The following is a 19,990-nucleotide window of genomic DNA, read 5'->3' on the forward strand; positions in this document are numbered from 1 at the left end:
TTCGCTGCACGAGTGGGGAGACCACCAGGGGGCTGTCGCCTTCCTCGACAAGATCGTTGACGTGGGTAGCTGCTGTTGTTGTTGTAGCTGCTGTAGCTGTAGCTGCTGCTGTAGCTGCTGCTGTAGCTGCTGCTGTAGCTGTAGCTGCTGTAGCTGATGTAGCTGCAGCTGCTGCTGTAGCTGCTGCTGTAGCTGTAGCTGCTGCTGCTGCTCGTTGTTGTTGCTGTAGCTGCTGCTGTTGTTGTTGTAGCTGCTGCTGCTGCTGTTGCTGCTGTTGTAGCTGCTGCTGCTGCTGTAGCTGCTGTTGCTGCTGCTGTAGCTGCTGTTGCTGCTGCTGTAGCTGCTGCTGCTACTGTTGCTGCTGTTGCTGCTGCTGTTGCTGCTGTAGCTGTTGCTGCTGTAGCTGCTGCTGCTGTAGCTGCTGCTGTTGTTGCTGCAGCTGATGCTGCTGCTGCTGTAGCTGCTGTAGCTGCTGTAGCTGTTGCCGCCGCCGCTGCTGCGTCATCGTCGCACGGTGGTGACGATGTCGTAGTCATCGTTGTTGACGACGATGACTACGACGATGATGATGTCATCGTCGCACGGTGGCGACGACGATGACGTCGTCATCGTCGCACGCTGGTGACGTCGTCATCGTCGCGAGCGGTGACGACCTCGTTGCGGCGCCCGCAGTTTTGTCACGGCACACGTGGCGGCCCGGGGCGACTGCCACGTGTGTCGGCGTCGCGTTCTCACAAAGGGGCGGGACGGACAGACGCACAAACACGCAACAAAAACCGACCTTCAAGTTCAATAATAATAATTATTGACCAAAATCCTTGACGCAACCAAATGTAGGAATTCAAATCTATTCTTACCCCGCCCCTTCCCCCCGTCGCGTTGTATTTATAGCCGTAAACTTCCCGCTTTTGCGGCACGTGCTCACGTCCATCATCAAGATCTCCTGCTAGCACCTGCGGCTGACGCAACTCGAGCCCACGCGCTCAGTCACTCGCTCGCTCAGTCACTCGCTCAGTCGCTCGCTCGCTCAGTCGCTCGCTCAGTCACTCGCTCACTCAGCCGCTCACTCGCTCAGTCACTCGCTCAGTCAGTCGCTCACTCGCTCAGTCACTCGCTCAGTCGCTCGCTCACATGCTCAGTCGCTCACTCACTCACTCGCTCAGTCGCTCAGTCACTCACTCAGTCACTCGCTCACGTCCATCAAGATCTCCTGCTAGCAACTGCGGCTGATGCAACTCGAGCCCACGCGCTCAGTCGCTCGCTCGCTCAGTCACTCACTCAGTCACTCACTCAGTCACTTGCTCAGTCACTTGCTCAGTCACTCGCTCACTCGCTCAGTTGCTCAGTCACTCGCTCGCTCAGCCACTCGCTCACTCACTCAGTCGCTCACTCACTCAGTCGCTCGCTCGCTCAGTCGCTCGCTCGCTCACCTACTCACCTACCCACCCACTCACTCGCTCACCTACCCATTCGCTCACCTACCCACTCACCCACCCACTCAACTACCCACTCGTCCGATCCACTCACTCACCCACTCACTCACACAGACACTCACCCACCCACTCACCTACCCACCCACTCACTCGCTCACCTACCCACCCACCTACCCACCCACTCATCCGCCCACCCACTCGCTCACCTCCTCACCCACTCATCTACCCACCCACCCACTCACTGACTCACGCACTCACACAGCCACCCGCCCACTCATCCGCCCGCTCGCTCACCTACCCACTCACTGACTCACCCACCCACTCGCTCATCTACCCACTCACCCACCCACTCACCTATCCACCCACCCACTCAGCTATCCACCCACCCACTCGCTGACTCACGCACTCGACCACCCACTCACGCACTCACCCACCCACCCTCTTACTCACCCACCCACCTGCCCACTCACCCACCCACCCTCCCACTCACCCACCCACTCTTGCAAATGAGACTCTTCCTGCTCTCTCGCCTTCTTTCCTCGTTAAAATAAACCTGAGTGAACTTGGCTGCGTGTGTGTGTGTGTGTGCGTGCGTGTGCGTGTGTGTATGTGCGTGTGTCCTTGTGTGTGTGTGCGTGTGTCCTTGTGTGTGTGTGTGCGTGTGTCCTTGTGTGTGTGTGTGCGTGTGTGTCCTTGTGTGTGTGTGTGCGTGTGTGTCCGTGTGTGTGTGTGCATGTGTCCTTGTGCGTGTGTGCGTGTGTGTCCGTGTGCGTGTGTCCTTGTGTGTCCGTGTGCGTGTGTCCTTGTGTGTGTGTGCGTGTGTCCTTGTGTGTGTGTGCGTCCGTCCGTGTGTGTGTGTGCGTTCGTCCGTGTGCGTGTCCTTGCGTGTGTCCTTGTGTGTGTGTGTCTTTGCGTGTGTCCTTGTGTGTGTGTGTGTCCGTGTGTGTATCCGTGTGTATGTGTGTGCGTGTGTGTGGGGAGCGGTGGTGCAGCGGTTAGCGCTACGCTGCGCTACGAACCCTCTGTTACCAGAGTTCGATTCCCGCTCACGGCCAACACCACCGGTGACGATTATCCGAACCGGTCCTGGGCCTCCCCTAGGTCGACTCGGCCTCAAATGAGTACCTAGTGCGGTGTGTGGTAAACATCGCCACTGGGGAGACAAAGTCAGCCGGGCGTGGTGGTGCTGGCCACCCACCCCCTCGTGTGCCGTGCCGGCCTTCATAGGTGCTCGCGAACAGCACTTGCCCCTGCAGTCCGTTAAGGCTACACGGGGGACCTTTGTCTTTGTGCGTAGTCCTGTCCGTGGGACTCGGACGTACGGGAGCTGCGCGCCGATTGCCACGAGCGGATGGGGAACCTGGGCAAAGCGATCCAGGACCTGAAGCCGACGACGAAACTGCGGAACGACAACACGGCCGCTCACCTGCGCATCAGCCGGCTGCACTACAGCCTGGGCGAGCAGGACGACTCGCTCACGTGAGTCGCTCACTCGCTCGCTCAGTCGCTCACTCAGTCACTCGCTCAGTCACTCACTCGCTTGCCCAGTCACTCACTCGCTCAGTCACTCGCCCAGTCACTCACTCGCTTGCTCAGTCACTCACTCGCTCAGTCACTCGCTCAGTCACTTGCTCAGTCATTCGCTCAGTCGCTCAGTCGCTCAGTCGCTCACTCGCTCACTCGCTCAGTCACTTGCTCAGTCATTCGCCCAGTCGCTCACTCGCTCACTCGCTCAGTCACTTGCTCAGTCATTCGCTCAGTCGCTCACTCGCTCACTCGCTCACTCGCTCAGTCGCTCACTCGCTCACTCGCTCAGTCGCTCAGTCGCTCAGTCGCTCAGTCGCTCACTCGCTCACTCGCTCAGTCACTTGCTCAGTCATTCGCCCAGTCGCTCACTCGCTCACTCACTCGCTCACTCGCTCAGTCACTTGCTCAGTCATTCGCCCAGTCGCTCACTCGCTCACTCACTCGCTCACTCGCTCAGTCACTTGCTCAGTCATTCGCCCAGTCGCTCACTCGCTCACTCACTCGCTCACTCGCTCAGTCACTTGCTCAGTCATTCGCTCAGTCGCTCACTCGCTCACTCGCTCACTCGCTCAGTCGCTCACTCGCTCACTCGCTCAGTCGCTCAGTCGCTCACTCAGTCCACGAAACTGCGCAACGACAACACGGCCGCTCACCTGCGCATCAGCCGCCTGCACTACAGCCTGGGCGAACAGGACGACTCGCTCACGTGAGTCGCTCGCTCGCTCGTCGCCCCAGCAGCAAATCTAATTGCTCGCTCGGTCACTCGCTCAGTCGCTCGCTCGCTCGGTCACTCGCTCAGTCGCTCGCTCGCTCGCTCAGTCGCTCGCTTGCTCAGTCGCTCAGTCACTCATTCGCTCACTCGCTCAATCGCTCGCTCGCTCACTCGCTCAGTCACTCGCTCACTCGCTCAGTCACTCGCTTGCTCAGTCACTCAGTCATTCAGTCACTCACTCGCTCAGTCACTCACTCACTCGCTCAGTCACTCACTTGCTCAGTCACTCAGTCGTTCAGTCACTCACTCGCTCAGTCACTCACTCGCTCACTCAGTCACTCACTTGCTCAGTCACTCAGTCGTTCAGTCACTCACTCGCTCAGTCGCTCGTTCGCTCACTCAGTCACTCACTTGCTCAGTCACTCAGTCGTTCAGTCACTCACTCGCTCAGTCACTCACTCGCTCACTCAGTCACTCACTTGCTCAGTCACTCAGTCGTTCAGTCACTCACTCGCTCACTCAGTCACTCACTTGCTCAGTCACTCAGTCGTTCAGTCACTCACTCGCTCACTCAGTCACTCACTTGCTCAGTCACTCAGTCATTCAGTCACTCACTCGCTCACTCAGTCACTCACTTGCTCAGTCACTCAGTCATTCAGTCACTCACTCGCTCACTCAGTCACTCACTTGCTCAGTCACTCAGTCATTCAGTCACTCACTCGCTCACTCAGTCACTCACTTGCTCAGTCACTCAGTCATTCAGTCACTCACTCGCTCACTCAGTCACTCACTTGCTCAGTCACTCAGTCATTCAGTCACTCACTCGCTCACTCAATCACTCACTTGCTCAGTCACTCAGTCATTCAGTCACTCACTCGCTCACTCAGTCACTCACTTGCTCAGTCACTCAGTCATTCAGTCACTCACTCGCTCACTCAGTCACTCACTCGCTCAGTCACTCAGTCGTTCAGTCACTCACTCGCTCACTCAATCACTCACTTGCTCAGTCACTCAGTCGTTCAGTCACTCGCTCAGTCCACGAAACTGCGCAACGACAACACGGCCGCTCACCTGCGCAGCAGCCGCCTGCACTACAGCCTGGGCGAGCAGGACGACTCGCTCACGTGAGTCGCTCGCTCGCTCACTCGCTCGCTTGGGCACTCGCTCAGACACTCACTCGCTCAGTCATTCGCTCGCGTGAGTCGCTCGCTCGCTCAGTCGCTCGATCGCTCATCACCCCAGCAGCAAATCTAATTGCTCGCTCAGTCACTCGCTCACTCGCTCACTCATTCGCTCAGTCGCTCACTCGCTCAGTCGCTCGCTCACTCAGTCACTCAGTCACTCGCTCGCTCAGACACTCATTTGCTCACTCGCTCAGTCGCTCAGTCGCTCGCTCGCTCAGTCACTCACTCACTCGCTCGCTCAGTCGCTCGCTCAGTCGCTCGCTCGCTCGCTCGCTCGCTCAGTCGCTCGCTCGCTCAGTCGCTCGCTCGCTCAGTCGCTCGCTCGCTCAGTCGCTCGCTCAGTCACTCACTCACTCACTCAGTCGCTTGCTCACTCACTCACTCAGTCGCTCACTCGTTTGCTCACTCGCTCAGTCACTCACTCGCTCAGTCAGTCAGTCGCTCACTCGTTTGCTCAGTCGCTCACTCGTTTGCTCACTCACTCAGTCACTCACTCGTTTTGTCAGTCGCTCAATCGCTCACTCGCTCAGTCGCTCACTCGTTTGCTCACTCGCTCAATCGCTCACTCGCTCAGTCGCTCACTCGTCCCCTACCCCCCCCCCTACTCCTCCTACCCCATGACCCCCGCGTGACCCCCGCGTGACCCCCGCGTGACCCCCGCGTGACCCCGCAGGGAGATCCGCGAGTGCCTGAAGCTGGACCCGGACCACGCGGCGTGCCTGGCTCACTACCGCCAGGTCAAGAAGCTAAGTCGGCAGCTCGAGGCGGCCGAGAGCCTCATCGCCGAATCCAGGTGGGCCACACGCCACACCCCCCCGCCCCGCCACGGCCCGGTAGTGGCCGCCACGGCCTGCCACAGCCTGCCAGAGCCTGCCAGAGACTGCCACGGCCTCGCCATAGACTACTGTAGCCTGCCAGAGACTGTCACAGCCTGCCAGAGACTTGCCATAGACTACTGTAGCCTGCCAGAGACTGCCACAGCCTGCCAGAGACTTGCCATAGACTACTGTAGCCTGCCATAGCCTGCCATAGCCTGCCGTAGCCTGCCACAGCCTGCCAGAGACTTGCCATAGACTACTGTAGCCGCCATAGCCTGCCACAGCCTGCCATAGCCTGCCACAGCCTGCCAGAGACTTGCCATAGACTACTGTAGACTGCCATAGCCTGCCACGGCCTGCCAGAGACTGCCAGAGACTGTCACAGCCTGCCAGAGACTTGCCATAGACTACTGTAGCCTGCCATAGCCTGCCATAGCCTGCCATAGCCTGCCACAGCCTGCCATAGCCTGCCATAGCCTGCCATAGCCTGCCACGGCCTGCCAGAGACTGCCAGAGCCTGCCACAGCCTCGCCATAGACTACTGTAGCCTGCCCTAGCTTGCCATAGCCTGCCACGGCCTGCAAGAGACTGTCAGAAACTGCCACGGCCTGCCAGAGACTGCCAGAGACTTCCATGGCCTCGCCATAGACTACTGTAGCCTGCCATAGCCTGCCATAGCCTGCCACAGCCTGCCAGAGACTCTCAGAGACTGCCACAGCCTGCCATGGCCTCGCCATAGACTGCCATAGCCTGCCACGGCCTGCCACGGGCTGCCAGAGCCTGCCAGAGCCTGCCATAGCCTGCCAGAGCCTGCCAGAGCCTGCCAGAGCCTGCCATAGCCTGCCAGAGCCTGCCACAGCCTGCCAGAGACTCTCAGAGACTGCCACAGCCTGCCATGGCCTCGCCATAGACTGCCATAGCCTGCCACGGCCTGCCACGGGCTGCCAGAGCCTGCCAGAGCCTGCCATAGCCTGCCATAGCCTGCCAGAGCCTGCCAGAGCCTGCCATAGCCTGCCATAGCCTGCCACAACCTGCCAGAGACTCTCAGAGACTGCCACAGCCTGCCATGGCCTCGCCATAGACTGCCATAGGCTGCCACGGCCTGCCACGGGCTGCCAGAGCCTGCCATAGCCTGCCATAGCCTGCCATAGCCTGCCATAGCCTGCCAGAGCCTGCCATAGCCTGCCATAGCCTGCCATAGCCTGCCACAGCAATGGCGCGCTTTCAAACGCTCCGCGCACGCGGCCGTCTGGAGCGCGCTCTCCTCCTCCCGACATTCGGTCGCCACTGGGAGCCGTGATGCCGCTTTCACATCGTCGTCGTCGTCGTCGTCCACATTGGCGTTGCCCTCCCGCCCCTTTTGCACGCAAGCGCCGCCTTTGGCAAGCGCCGCCCTCGGCAAGCGCTGCCCTCGGCAAGCGCCGCTGCCCCCTCCCCCCCCGAACGCAGCACTTGCCACCTCCACGGTGTGTTTTGAGGCCTGCAACTGTGGTGGTGGTGGTGGTGGCGGTGGCGGTGGTGACGGTGGTGGTGCTGGTGCTGGTGGTGTTGCTGGTGCTGGTGGTGGTGGTGGTGTTGTTGATGGTGGTGGTGGTGTTGCTGGTGGTGGTGTTGGTGTTGGTGGTGCTGCTGGTGGTGATGGTGCTGGTGGTGGTGGTGTTGTTGGTGGTGGTGGTGTTGCTGGTGGTGGTGGTGGTGGTGTTGTTGATGGTGCTGGTGGTGGTGTTGTTGATGGTGCTGGTGGTGGCGGTGTTGTTGATGGTGCTGGTGGTGGTGTTGTTGATGGTGTTGCTGGTGGTGTTGTTGTTGATGGTGGTGGTGGCGGTGTTGTTGATGGTGTTGCTGGTGGTGTTGTTGTTGATGGTGGTGGTGGCGGTGTTGTTGATGGTGTTGCTGGTGGTGGTGTTGTTGATGGTGCTGGTGGTGTTGCTGGTGGTGGTGTTGTTGATGGTGGTGGTGTTGTTGATGGTGGTGGTGGTGTTGATGGTGCTGGTGGTGGTGTTGTTGTTGTTGATGGTGCTGGTGGTGGTGGTGTTGTTGATGGTGGTGGTGTTGTTGATGGTGGTGGTGGTAGTGGTGTTGTTGATGGTGGTGGTGTTGTTGATGGTGCTGGTGGTGGCGGTGTTGTTGATGGTGCTGGTGGTTGTGGTGTTGTTGATGGTGGTGGTGTTGTTGATGGTGCTGGTGGTTGTGGTGTTGTTGATGGTGGTGGTGGTGTTGACGGTGGTGGTGTTGTTGCTGGTGGTGGTGCTGGTGGTGTTGTTGATGGTGGTGGTGGTGTTGACGGTGCTGGTGGTGTTGTTGATGGTGGTGGTGTTGATGGTGGTGGTGTTGACGGTGCTGGTGGTGGTGCTGGTGGTGGTGGTGGTGTTGTTGATGGTGGTGGTGTTGACGGTGGTGGTGGTGGTGTTGTTGATGGTGCTGGTGGTGGTGGTGTTGTTGATGGTGCTGGTGGTGGTGGTGTTGTTGATGGTGCTGGTGGTGGTGGTGTTGTTGATGGTGCTGGTGGTGGTGGTGTTGTTGATGGTGCTGGTGGTGGTGGTGTTGTTGATGGTGCTGGTGCCGGTCGGTGTGCCGCAGGTACGATGAGGCGGTGGCCAAGCTGGAGGCGGTCAAGAAGACGGAGGCTTCGGTGGCCGTGTACGCGGCACGCGCCGATGAGCGCATCTGTCACTGCCTCTCGAAGGTAGCGGAGACCAGAGGTCGCTAACGTGGTTTTGATTCCGATTGAAAGCTTTCGTGACTGCAGCATGGATTCATCTTCTTGGTTCTTTCGGTAAAGTCACGTAGAAGGGAAGTAATAAAATAATAAAAATAAAACATATTTTATTATGTTTTATTTTTGTAATTTTATTACTTCCCTTCTACGTGACTTTACCGAAAGAACCAAGAAGAGGGTTTTGATTCCTTACCCGTACCCGGCCGCACCAGGGTCGCAAACTCTCCCACTCACTCACCCACCCACCAATTCAGCTACTCACTCACCCACTCGCTCACCCACCCACTCACTCAACCACTCACTCACTCACGAACTCACTCACTCACCCACCCACGCACTCACCCACTCACCCACGCACCCACTTACTCACCCACCCACTCACCCACTCACTCACCCACTCACCCACTCACTCACCCACTCACCCACGCACCCACTTACTCACCCACCAACCAGAGGTCGCAAACGGGTTTTGATTCCTTACCCGTACCCGGCCGCACCAGGGTCGCAAACGGGTACCCGTACCCGTACCTGGCCGGGTACGGGTATCCGGGTATCGGGTTGGGTACGGGTATCGGGTTGGGTACGGGTATCGGGTACCCAGTTGTGACCTCTGGCAGAGACTAAGGTTGCCACCCCTCCCCTCCTCACCCCACCCCACACACAAAACAATCTCCCCGTGTCGCCTTGAACAGACTCTAGATTTGAAGCTTTCGTCACTGCAAGGATTCATATTCTTGGGTTTTTTCGGTAAAGTCAATTAAAATTTTGTTACCTACGTGACTTTACCGAAAAAACCCTAGAATATTGAACAGGCTCGTTGGTTCTTTGGGTAAAGTCACGTAGGTCGAACACTAAAATAGAACAAGGGAATGATGTTTCGATTTAAAGCTTTCGTGACTGCAAGGATTCATCTTCTTGGTTCTTTCGGTAAAGTCATCACGTAGAAGGGAAATAATCAAATAATAAAAATATGAAACGTAATAAGATGAAATTCTCACGACGTTTCGGCCACAACGCACGCAGCCGTCCTCAGGTGAAGAAAAGGGGTTTCGGAAAGACGGCGTTCTAATTATGGTTTATTTTTGACCCAGCTTAAAAATACGCTGCCAAGCCTAGCGGTGTTTCATTAGGATGCTGTCTTCCCGACAGACCTGTTCTTCACCTGAGGACGGCTGCTTGTGTTGTGGCCGAAACGTCGTGAGAATTTTATCCTGTTATGTTTTATTTTTATTATTTTATTATTTCCCTTCTACGTGACTTTACCGAAAGAGCCAAGAACAACGAAATAACACATCGCGACGTTTCGATCGTAGCGTGGCCGGCGTTGCAATCATCGTCGTCATCACGTGGGAATTCATAGCGGCAGCCAAAAGACTCTGCTGAATGCGTGACGTTGATTCGAAATGTGGAGGGGAAAACGGGAGGGCCCGGTGAAAAATCCACGCAACCGCCACGGAGAGAGAGAGACGCAAACTTCAAATATACAGCAGCAGGCGTCATCAGGGTCGTGATTGAGCCCACGACCTCCTGTGTACCAGGCGAGGTAGTCAACATCTCATAGCCACCGTGATGATGATGAGAGAGAGAGGCACACAGACTCCAAATAAACAGCAGCAGCAGGCGTCGTCAGGGTCGTGATCTAACCCACGACTTCCTGTACACCAGGCGAGGTAGTCAACATCTCCTAGCCACCGTGGTGATGATGATGAGAGAGAGAGAGACACGCAAACTCCAAATATACAGCAGCAGGCGTCGTCAGGGTCGTGATCGAACCCAAGACCTCCTGCGTACCAGGCGAGGTAGTCAACTTCTCCTAGCCACCGTGATGATGATGAAAGAGCGAGAGAGGCACGCAGACTCCAAATAAACAGCAGCAGGCGTCGTCAGGGTCGGGATCAAACCCACGACCTCCTGTATACCAGGCGAGGTAGTCAACATCTCCTAGCCACCGTGATGATGAGAGACGCAAACTCCAAATATACAGCAGCAGCAGGCGTCGTCAGGGTCGTGATCGAACCCACGACCTCCTGCACACCAGGCGAGGTAGTAAACATCTCCTAGCCACCGTGGTTACTGTCACCCGCCCCCCCACACTCATCGCCTCTCCCGCCTCTCCGTGCCCCCCCCCACCACCACCACCACCACCCGCAGAGCGAGGAGCGGACGGCGGATGCGGTGCGAGCGTGCAGCCTGGTGCTCGACCGCGATCCAGACAACGTCGGCGCGCTGCGAGACCGCGCGGAGGCTCACATCGCGAATGAGGAATACGAGGAAGGTACGGTGGGACGCGCTGTCTCTCGCGTGTGCGACGCCTTGAACACTTGCCGATGATGACGACGATGACGCACGTACTAGGGCGGAAACGTATTCTTGGTTTAGTAGTAGGTTTTTAAATCCTTTATTAAATCCTTTATATTAAGTTCACTTGCTTGCTTGCTTACGACCATGTAAATCTTTCGGTCGTTTTTTAACCCACTTACTGTGATCCAATCGAGCTGACATTTTGCACACAGACTCGTTGTGCGTGACAATTAATGTTTGTGGAAAAAAATGTTGCAAAATTTTACACTTTTTAGGACAAAAATATTATATTTAATTACTAATTGCTTAATGGTGCAATGCAATCATCTGACCCATAGGTGGCAGCCATCTCAAGCCAGAGGACGAGAGGACTCTAGCCGCCACGCATATAAAGGATTTATAGTGAAAAACTTTGTTTTTACAGGTTATACTTATTATCCTTTCAACTGGTACAAAAACTGACACCTTTATACAAGGCATCATGTTTGCAATAACCACAACACAAGCAGTCAAAATGCAAACAAAAAGAAACAACTCTGATGATGGTAATGATATGCACTGTCCTTGAAGTTGATTGGCCCACACCCCCCACCCCCCCTATTCCCCCACCCCCCCCTTACCCCCCACCCCCTATCCCCTACCCCCCACCCCCCACCCCCTACGCCCCCCCTCTACCCCCCCCCCCCCCCCCCAGCGGTGGCTGACTACGAGCGAGCGAGGGGGGTTGATGAGTCAGCTCCGGGCGTGCGCGAGGGCCTGGACAAGGCCCAGAAGCTGCTCAAGCAGTCCCAGCGCCGGGACTACTACAAGATCCTCGGGGTCAAGAGGTCGGTGCCACACCACCGCCCACCGCTCGTGACGCTAGCGCGGGGGGGGGGGGCTCCGATAATCGTCGTCGTCGTCGTCATCATCACGCGGGAGTTCATAGCCACCCCACAGAGACGATCACCCCTCTCTGTACCTGTGTTGCTCTCTCTGTGTGTATCTTGGTGATATCTGTCTGCTTATATGTCTGTCTATAGTTTCATGGTTAGATTTTATGTCGCTATTTCATTATACCTGATGATGATGATTGCGTGTGTCGCAATCGATACGTCGTAATATGCTATTATTTAATTTATTATTTTATCTTCAGACGTGACTTTACCGAAAGAACCAAATAATAATTCCTGCAGTCACGAAAGTTCTAAAATTAAGATTGAAGTTCTAAAATTAAGATCTCCTAGCCACCGTGATGATGATGAGAGAGACACGCAAACTCCAAATATACAGCAGCAGCAGGCATCGTCAGGGTCGTGATCGAACCCATGACCTCCTGTACACCAGGCGAGGTAGTCAACATCTTCTCGGCAACCCTGCCATGTGTGTCTCCCCCCCCCCCCCCCCCCCCCCCCCCCCCCCCCGTGCCCCCCCCCCGTGCCCCCCCATCCCCCGTGTGAAGGTCTGCCAAGAAGCAGGAGATCGTGAAGGCGTACCGCAAGCTGGCGCAGCAGTGGCACCCGGACAACTTCCAGTCGGAGTCCGAGAAAAAGAAAGCCGAGAAGCACTTTATCGACATCGCGGCGGCTAAGGAGGTCCTCACAGACCCCGGTACAGCTCGCTCACTCACTCGCTCACTCGCTCGCTCGCCCGCTCACTCATTCGCTCGCTCGCTCACTCATTCGCTCGTCCGCTCACTCACTCACTCGCTCTCACTCGCCCGCTCGCTCTCTCTCTCACTCGCCCTCTCACTCATTCGCTCGCCCGCTCACTCGCTCTCTCACTCATTCGCTCACTCGCTCTCTCACTCGCCCGCTCACTCGCTCTCTCACTCGCCCGCTCGCTCGCTCTCACTTGCCCGCTCGCTCTCTTTCTCACTCGCCCTCTCACTCATTCGCTCGCCCGCTCACTCGCTCTCTCACTTGCCCGCTCGCTCTCTCACTCGCCCACTCATTCGCTCGCCGCTCGCTCGCTCTCACACGCCCGCTCTCTCGCTCTCACTCGCCTGCTCACTCACTCACTCGCTCGCCCGCTCACTCACTCATTCAATCACTCATTCGCTCGCTACCATCACCCACCCACCATCACCCACCCCACTCTCCTTCACCCACCCACCCACACCCCATCACCCACCTATTATCACCCACCCACCATCACCCACCCACCCACCATCACCCACCCACCCACCATCACCCACACCCTATCACCCACACACCATCACCCCCCTACACCCCATCACCCACACACCCACCCACCATCACCACCACCTACCCACCCACCCACCATGACCCACCCTCGCTAACGCTCCCTCCTCCGCGTCTCCCCCCTCTCTCCCCGCCCCACAGAGAAGCGGAGCAAGTTCGACTCGGGAGAGGACCCCCTGGATCCCGAAAGTCAACAGGGCGGTGGTGGCAACCCCTGGCAAAGGGGGGGCGGCGGGGGTGGCTGGCACCCTTTCCCGGGGGGCTTCAACCCCTTTGGTTCTGGAGGACCCCAATTCAAGTTCCACTTCAACTGAGGACAGCGTCTGGGGGGGGGGGCCCCCCTTACGATCAAACCGTACCCCCCCCACCACCACCGCCACCACCACCACGCGGTCATCCGCTCCGATCGACGCTCGGTGAATCCGGTCCAGATGTTGTCACCCCCCGCCCGCTCCACCCGCATCCCCCCCACCCCCCTTCCCATCTCTCCGGCTTTTCCACGATTTTCTTTCACCGATTCGCCCACCCACCACCCACTCACGCGTACACCACGCACAACACACACGCCATACCACGCACACATCACACACACCACACACACCACCCACCCCACACACACCACACCACACCACACACACCGCACACACCGCACACACCACGCACACACCACGCACACACCACGCACACACCACGCACACACCACACACACCACACACACCACCCCACGCGCACACCACACATACCACACCACACACACCACACACACCACACACCACACACACACCACTCACACACCACACCACACACACCACACACCACACACCACACACACACCACACACACACACACACCACACACACCACACACTCCACCCACCCCACACCACACACCACACACACACCACACACACACCACACACCACCCACCCCACACCACACACACACCACACACCCACACACACACCACACACCACACACACCACCCACACCACCCACACACACCACACACACCACTTCACGTGGCCTCAACGTGCACCTGGCCTGGCACGGGCGTGCCGTGGTAACGTCACCGTCACTTAAATTTGCCGGGCTACCGCCATCGGTAGTGCGGTGGTAGTACCCGGGCATCGGCCAGCGTCCCGCTCGCGGTCCTGGGCCTCCCCTAGGTCGACTCGGCCTCAAATGAGTTCTCCGGCGCCTGCGTGCGTGCATGCGTGTGTGTGTGCGTGTGTGTGCGTGTGTATGTGTGCGTGCGTGCGCGTGCGTGCGTGTGTGTGCGTGTGTGTGCGTGTGTATGTGTGCGTGCGTGCGCGTGCGTGCGTGTGTGTGCGTGTGTGCGTGTGTGTGTGTGCGTGTGTATGTGTGCGTGCGTGTGTGTGTGTGTGTGTGCGTGCGTGTGTCGTAAACATCGCCGTTGGGGTGTTGGCCACCCACCCCCTCGTGTGCCACAGTGCCGGCCTTCATAGGCGCTGCAGCTCGCTACTCGCAGCACTTGCCCCGACAGCCTGTTGGAGGCTACGCGGGGGTCCTTTGTCTGTGTGTCTACAGGTGCTGCTTGCTACTCGCAGCACTTGCTCCTACAGCCTGTTGGGAGGCTACGCGGGGGACCTTTGTCTGTGTGTCTACAGGTGCTGCTTGCTACTCGCAGCACTTGCCCCTACAGCCTGTTGGAGGCTCCGCGGGGGACCTTTGTCTGTGTGTCTTCAGGTGCTGCTCGCTACTCGCAGCACTTGCCCCTACAGCCTGTTGAGGCTACACGGGTGGGGTGGATCTTTTGTTTCTGGGTTGGCGTGCGGTTTCCTGTTTGGTTCGCGACCGATTTTCTCACCTCTCGCTCTCTCCATGAACACAGTTCTTGAGCTTTAAAACGATCCTGTACCTTAATTATTCTTGGATGGGGGCGAGGTTGTCGCTCACAATTCTTTACCAGCACTGCGCACAGAAGGGGAGAGAGAGAGGTTAAAGAAGAGAATATGACGATGGGAACGGCTCGCGACACAGCCGACCTTTGTAAATATTTCAAGTGCGACCCCTTTGGAGGTCATCACGGAACAGAGGTCGCAAACGGGTTTTGATTCCTTACCCGTACCCGTACCCGGCCGCACCAGGGTCGCAAACGGGTACCTGTACCCGTACCCTACCCGTACCCGGCCGGGTATCGGGTAGGGTACAGGTATCGGGTACCTGATTGCGACCTCTGGGATGAAGCCATGTTGCAGGCGCGGGTGGGTTGATTCTAGGAACTTGAATTGTGAGAAGAGACAAGACGTTGGGAAATGAGTGACAAACGGTGACTCACCAGTGACTCACGGCCTACCCGTACCCAGCCGTACCAGGGTCGCAAACGGGTACCCGTACCCGTACCCGGCCGGGTAGCCGGGTATCGGGTAGGGTACGGGTATCGGGTACCCGGTTGCGACCTCTGACGGGGAGTAAGGGCAGATTTCTAAGCGGAAGATGATGACGACGACGACGACGGAGAAACGAAACCTCCACCAAACGCGATGACTCCTTTGGACTCGCGCGAATTCACGACAAGTCGTGGACTTCTATGTTTGGGCCAGAATTTGAATGTTTAATGGAGCTGTGGCAAGACCGTTGGTCTTCTTGATTTGAAGCTTTCGTGACGACAGGAATGCGTACTCTGGTTCTGTCGGTAAAGTCACGTGGGTAGAGAAAAGTGAATTTCGATTGAAAGCTTTCGTGACTGCAGGGATTCATCTTGTTGGTTCTTTCGGTAAAGTCACGTAGAAGGGAAATAAAATAATAAAAATAAAACATTAAACTATTCTCACGACGTTTCGGCAACAACGCAAGCAGCCATCCTCAGGTGAATGAATAATATACTCTGCCAAGCTTGGTGGTGTTCATTTAGACGCTGTCTTCCCGACAGACCTGTTCTTCACCTGAGGACGGCTGCTTGCGTTGTGGCCGAAACGTCGTGAGAATTGTATTTTAGTGCGTTTGATTTTTATTATTTTATTATTTCCCTTCTACGTGACGACTTTACCGAAACAACCAAGAAGATTGACAAAAGTAACGAAAGAAAACGCGACGTTTCGGCCGCAGCCACAAGCGTCCGTCTTCAGGTGAGAAAAATGTATCTGCAGATAATTTTCTCACCTGAATCGGCAGACCGTTTTCTGCTGTTGTGGCTTCACATAAAGCCACAACGCCAGATAATTTTCTCACCTGAATTGGCAAATCGTTTTCTGCTGTTGTGGCTTCATATTAAGCCGCAACGCCAGATTATTTTCTCACCTGAATCGGCAGATGATTTTCTCTCGCCTGAAGACGGACGCTTGTGGCTGCGACCGAAACGTCGTGTGTTCTTTCGTTACTTTTGCCTGCCCGCGTGACTTTACCCAAAGAACCAGGAGCGTATCGTTGTTGTTGGTTGTTGTTGTTGTTGTTGGTTGTTGTTGTTGGGCGACGTTATTTGTCCCGGGCGACGCCGCGCTCAAAAACCCCGAAAACGGGTCGCGTCGCTCCGGGCGATCCCGAACGCGCTCTACAGCGCAGTGGTTGCAATATCTTCACGACGGGTGAGGGGCGGGCGGTTGAGTGATGCCCATTGGCTGTGTGGCTGTGACGTCATCCGCTTAGTGGTGATGCGGGGGAGGGGGGGGGGGGTCGGGTTCTGTTGATTGGTTGGTCGATTGATCGGTTGGTCGATTGATCAGTCGATTGATCGGTTGGTCGATTGATCGATCATTCGATTTATCAGTCGATTGATTGGTCCGGTCGATTGATCAGTCGATTGATCGGTTGGTCGATTGATCGATCATTCGATTTATCGGTCGATTGCTTGGTCCGGTCGATTGATCAGTCGATTGATCGGTTGGTCGATTGATCGATCATTCGATTTATCGGTCGATTGATTGGTCGGTCGATTGATCAGTCGATTGATCGGTCGATTGATCGATCATTCGATTGATCGGTCGATTGATCGGTTGGTCGATTGATCGATCATTCGATTTATCGGTCGATTGATCGGTTGGTCGATTGATCGATCATTCGATTTATCGGTCGATTGATCAGGCCGGTCGGTCGATCGATCGGTAGCATTCGCTCTTAAATTCGTACCTAATATTTGTCGTGGTGTGTGTTTATTTCGGCACGAGAGATCTTGGGAAATCCGCGTTTCTTTCTTTGAATTGTCCAGGACCGCTGCTGGTGCACATGGGGGGGGGTGCGGGGAGGGAGGGGGGCGAGATTTCGCTGCGTAACAACTAAATATTAAGTTCCTGGCTAGTAAGCGTTGTTTCCCAATTGCTTATATGCCTCAAAAGCACAGAAAGTGGCTATCATTCCCCCACAAACTTTGCTTCTGTGAGCAGGAGAGTGATTTTTCGATTTAAAGCTTTCGTGACTGCAGGGATTCATCTTCTTGGTTCTTTCAGGTAAAGTCACGTAGAAGGGAAGTAATGAAATAATAAAAATGAAACATAATAAAATAATTCTCACGACGTTTCGGCTACAACGCAAGCAGCCGTCTTCAGGTGAAGAATGAGACACTGCCAAGCTAGGAGCTTGTATATAAGCTGGATAGGAGGTGGAAGAGGAGCGCCTTAACAAAAGAATGTGCATATGAAGAGGAATTTAGCATATTCATTCTTCACCTGAAGACGGCTGCTTGCGTTGTAGCCGAAACGTCGTGAGAATTATTTTATTTAATTATGTTTTATTTTTATTGTTTAATTACTTCCCTTCTACGTGACTTTACTGAAAGAACCAAGAACAGGAGAGTTATATTTAGAAATGTACCTATTTTCAGTGAGAAAAAGTGATGTGCATTCGTGTCTTTTGTGCACGCGAAGTCCCGCTTGCAAAAGCAAAGTTTGTGTTCTTAGTTTGTTGGGTAAAGTCACCATGTAGGTAAAAAAAAATGAAATAAAAATTAATAAAAAATAAAATAATAAAAATCACGACGTTTCGGAGGCAACACAAGTCTCCGTCTGCTTGATTCTGTCGGTCAAAGTCACGTAGAATGTAAATAATAAAATAATGAAAATTAATCATGCTAAAGTAATTATTTTATTATAATAAAAATAAAATGTAATAAAATAATTATTTTATTACGTTTCAGATTTATTTTGTTATTATTTTATTACTTCCATTCTACGTGACTTCACCGAAAGAACCAAGAAGATTAATTCCCTGCAGTCACGAAAGCTTTAAATCGAAATTTGTGTTCTTAGTTTTTTGGGTAAAGTCACCATGTAGGTAAAAAAAATGAAATAAAAATTTATAAAAAATAAAATAATACAAAATCACGACGTTTCGGAGGCAACAAATCAGGTGGGACCGTCACAGCCAGATTTGCTGCATCAAGTGAGGCAGGGATTCCAAGATGCATTTTCTTAAATACAAGTTTAGGGAGGAACTAAGAACTTGCATCTTGATGACACACGTGCGTTGCCTCCGAAACGTGATTTTTATTAATTTCAATTCCAATTTTTTACCTACGTGACTTTACCAAAAAAACTCTAAAAGTATGAATCCTTGCAGTCACGAAAGCTTCAAATCTACAAAGTTTTTTTGTGCTGGAATAACAGCCACTTTCTCTACCTTTTTTGAGGCATCAGCAATTAGGAAAATGACACTCGCTACCCAGGGGAACAGGACATCATCGTGTTGTATCGCGTCATCGAAAGCCTCTTGTGTGACTATTATTTCCCGAACCGGGAAAAAGAAAAAAAAATCAAGAAAAAAAAATTTGTCATTAAAAAAATATATTTGTTCAAATCGACACACGGGGGCTGGGCTTGGTGATGGTTGTTGTTGAATATTTAAACTTTAAACGGGGGGTGGAACATCTAGAACATTAAAACAACACGCAACACGCACGCGGCTTTATCTAATCGCGTTTGTGTTTCTCGTCTGTTTGGAGGGGTGGTGGTGGAGGAGGAGGAGGATTGTTTATTTTGTAAAATAAATACCAAGTGTGAAGACACGGTGAGAGTGTGTGAATGTTGAGTGTGTGAATGTTGTACGAGTGTGTGTGTGAATGTTGTGTGAGTGTGTGTGTGAATGTGAGTGTTCGTGTGTGAATGTGAATGTTCGTGTGAATGTTATCTATGGTCCACAACAGAGGTCGCAACCGGGTACCCGATACCCGTACCCGGCTACCCGTACCCGGGTACAGGTACCCGTTTGCGACCCTGGTGCGGCCGGGTACGGGTAGGCCGTGAGTCACTGGTGAGTCACCGTTTGTCACTCATTTCCCAACGTCTTGTCTCTTCTCACAATTCAAGTTCCTAGAATCAACCCACCCGCGCCTGCAACATGGCTTCATCCCAGAGGTCGCAACCAGGTACCCGATACCCGTACCGTACCCGGCCGGGTAGGGTACGGGTACGGCCGGGTACGGGTACCCGTTTGCGACCCTGGTGCAGCCGGGTACGGGTAGGCCGTGAGTCACTGGTGAGTAACCGTTTGTCACTCATTTCGGATAGGGTACGGGTAGGGAACGGCTACCCGTACCCGGCCGGGTACGGGTAGCCATTTGCGACCCTGGTGCGGCCGGGTACTGGTACGGGTAAGGAATCAAAACCCGTTTGCGACCTCTGGTTGGTGGGTGAGTAAGTGAGTGCGTGGGTGAGTGGGTGAGTGAGTGGGTGGGTGAGTGAGTGAGTAGCTGAATTGGTGGGTGGGTGAGTGGGTGGGTGAGTGGGAGAGTTTGCGACCCTGGTGCGGCCGGGTACGGGTAAGGAATCAAAACCCGTTTGCGACCTCTGGTTGGTGGGTGAGTAAGTGGGTGAGTGGGTGAGTGGGTGAGTGAGTGGGTGGGTGAGTGAGTGAGTAGCTGAATTGGTGGGTGGGTGAGTGGGAGAGTTTGCGACCCTGGTGCGGCCGGGTACGGGTAAGGAATCAAAACCCGTTTGCGACCTCTGGTTGGTGGGTGAGTAAGTGAGTGCGTGGGTGAGTGGGTGAGTGAGTGGGTGAGTGGGTGGGTGAGTGAGTGAGTAGCTGAATTGGTAGGTGGGTGAGTGGGTGGGTGAGTGGGAGAGTTTGCGACCCTGGTGCGGCCGGGTACGGGTAAAGAATTCAATACCCGTTTGCGACCTCTGGTTGGTGGGTGAGTAAGTGAGTGCGTGGGTGAGTGGGTGAG

The 19,990-nt window shown here is 54.9% G+C and overlaps 1 protein-coding gene across 1 annotated transcript; it reads left to right on the forward strand.

The window, feature by feature from the left end:
* Position 1: 1 nt before the first annotated feature.
* On the forward strand, positions 2-18,820 carry DNAJC3 (DnaJ heat shock protein family (Hsp40) member C3; the record flags this gene model as incomplete). Its single annotated transcript, XM_061579880.1, has 8 exons — positions 2-61; positions 2,731-2,912; positions 5,530-5,649; positions 8,255-8,360; positions 10,545-10,668; positions 11,389-11,521; positions 12,136-12,284; positions 13,019-18,820. Coding segments are annotated over 8 exons (1,047 nt in total), but the record flags the coding sequence as incomplete, so codon positions are not given.
* Between the last annotated feature and the right edge of the window lie 1,170 nt (positions 18,821-19,990).

Source organism: Lethenteron reissneri, chromosome 70, assembly GCF_015708825.2.
Source record: "Lethenteron reissneri isolate LAM-NWPU_2019-01 chromosome 70, ASM1570882v1, whole genome shotgun sequence".
NCBI classification, from domain to species: domain Eukaryota; kingdom Metazoa; phylum Chordata; class Hyperoartia; order Petromyzontiformes; family Petromyzontidae; genus Lethenteron; species Lethenteron reissneri.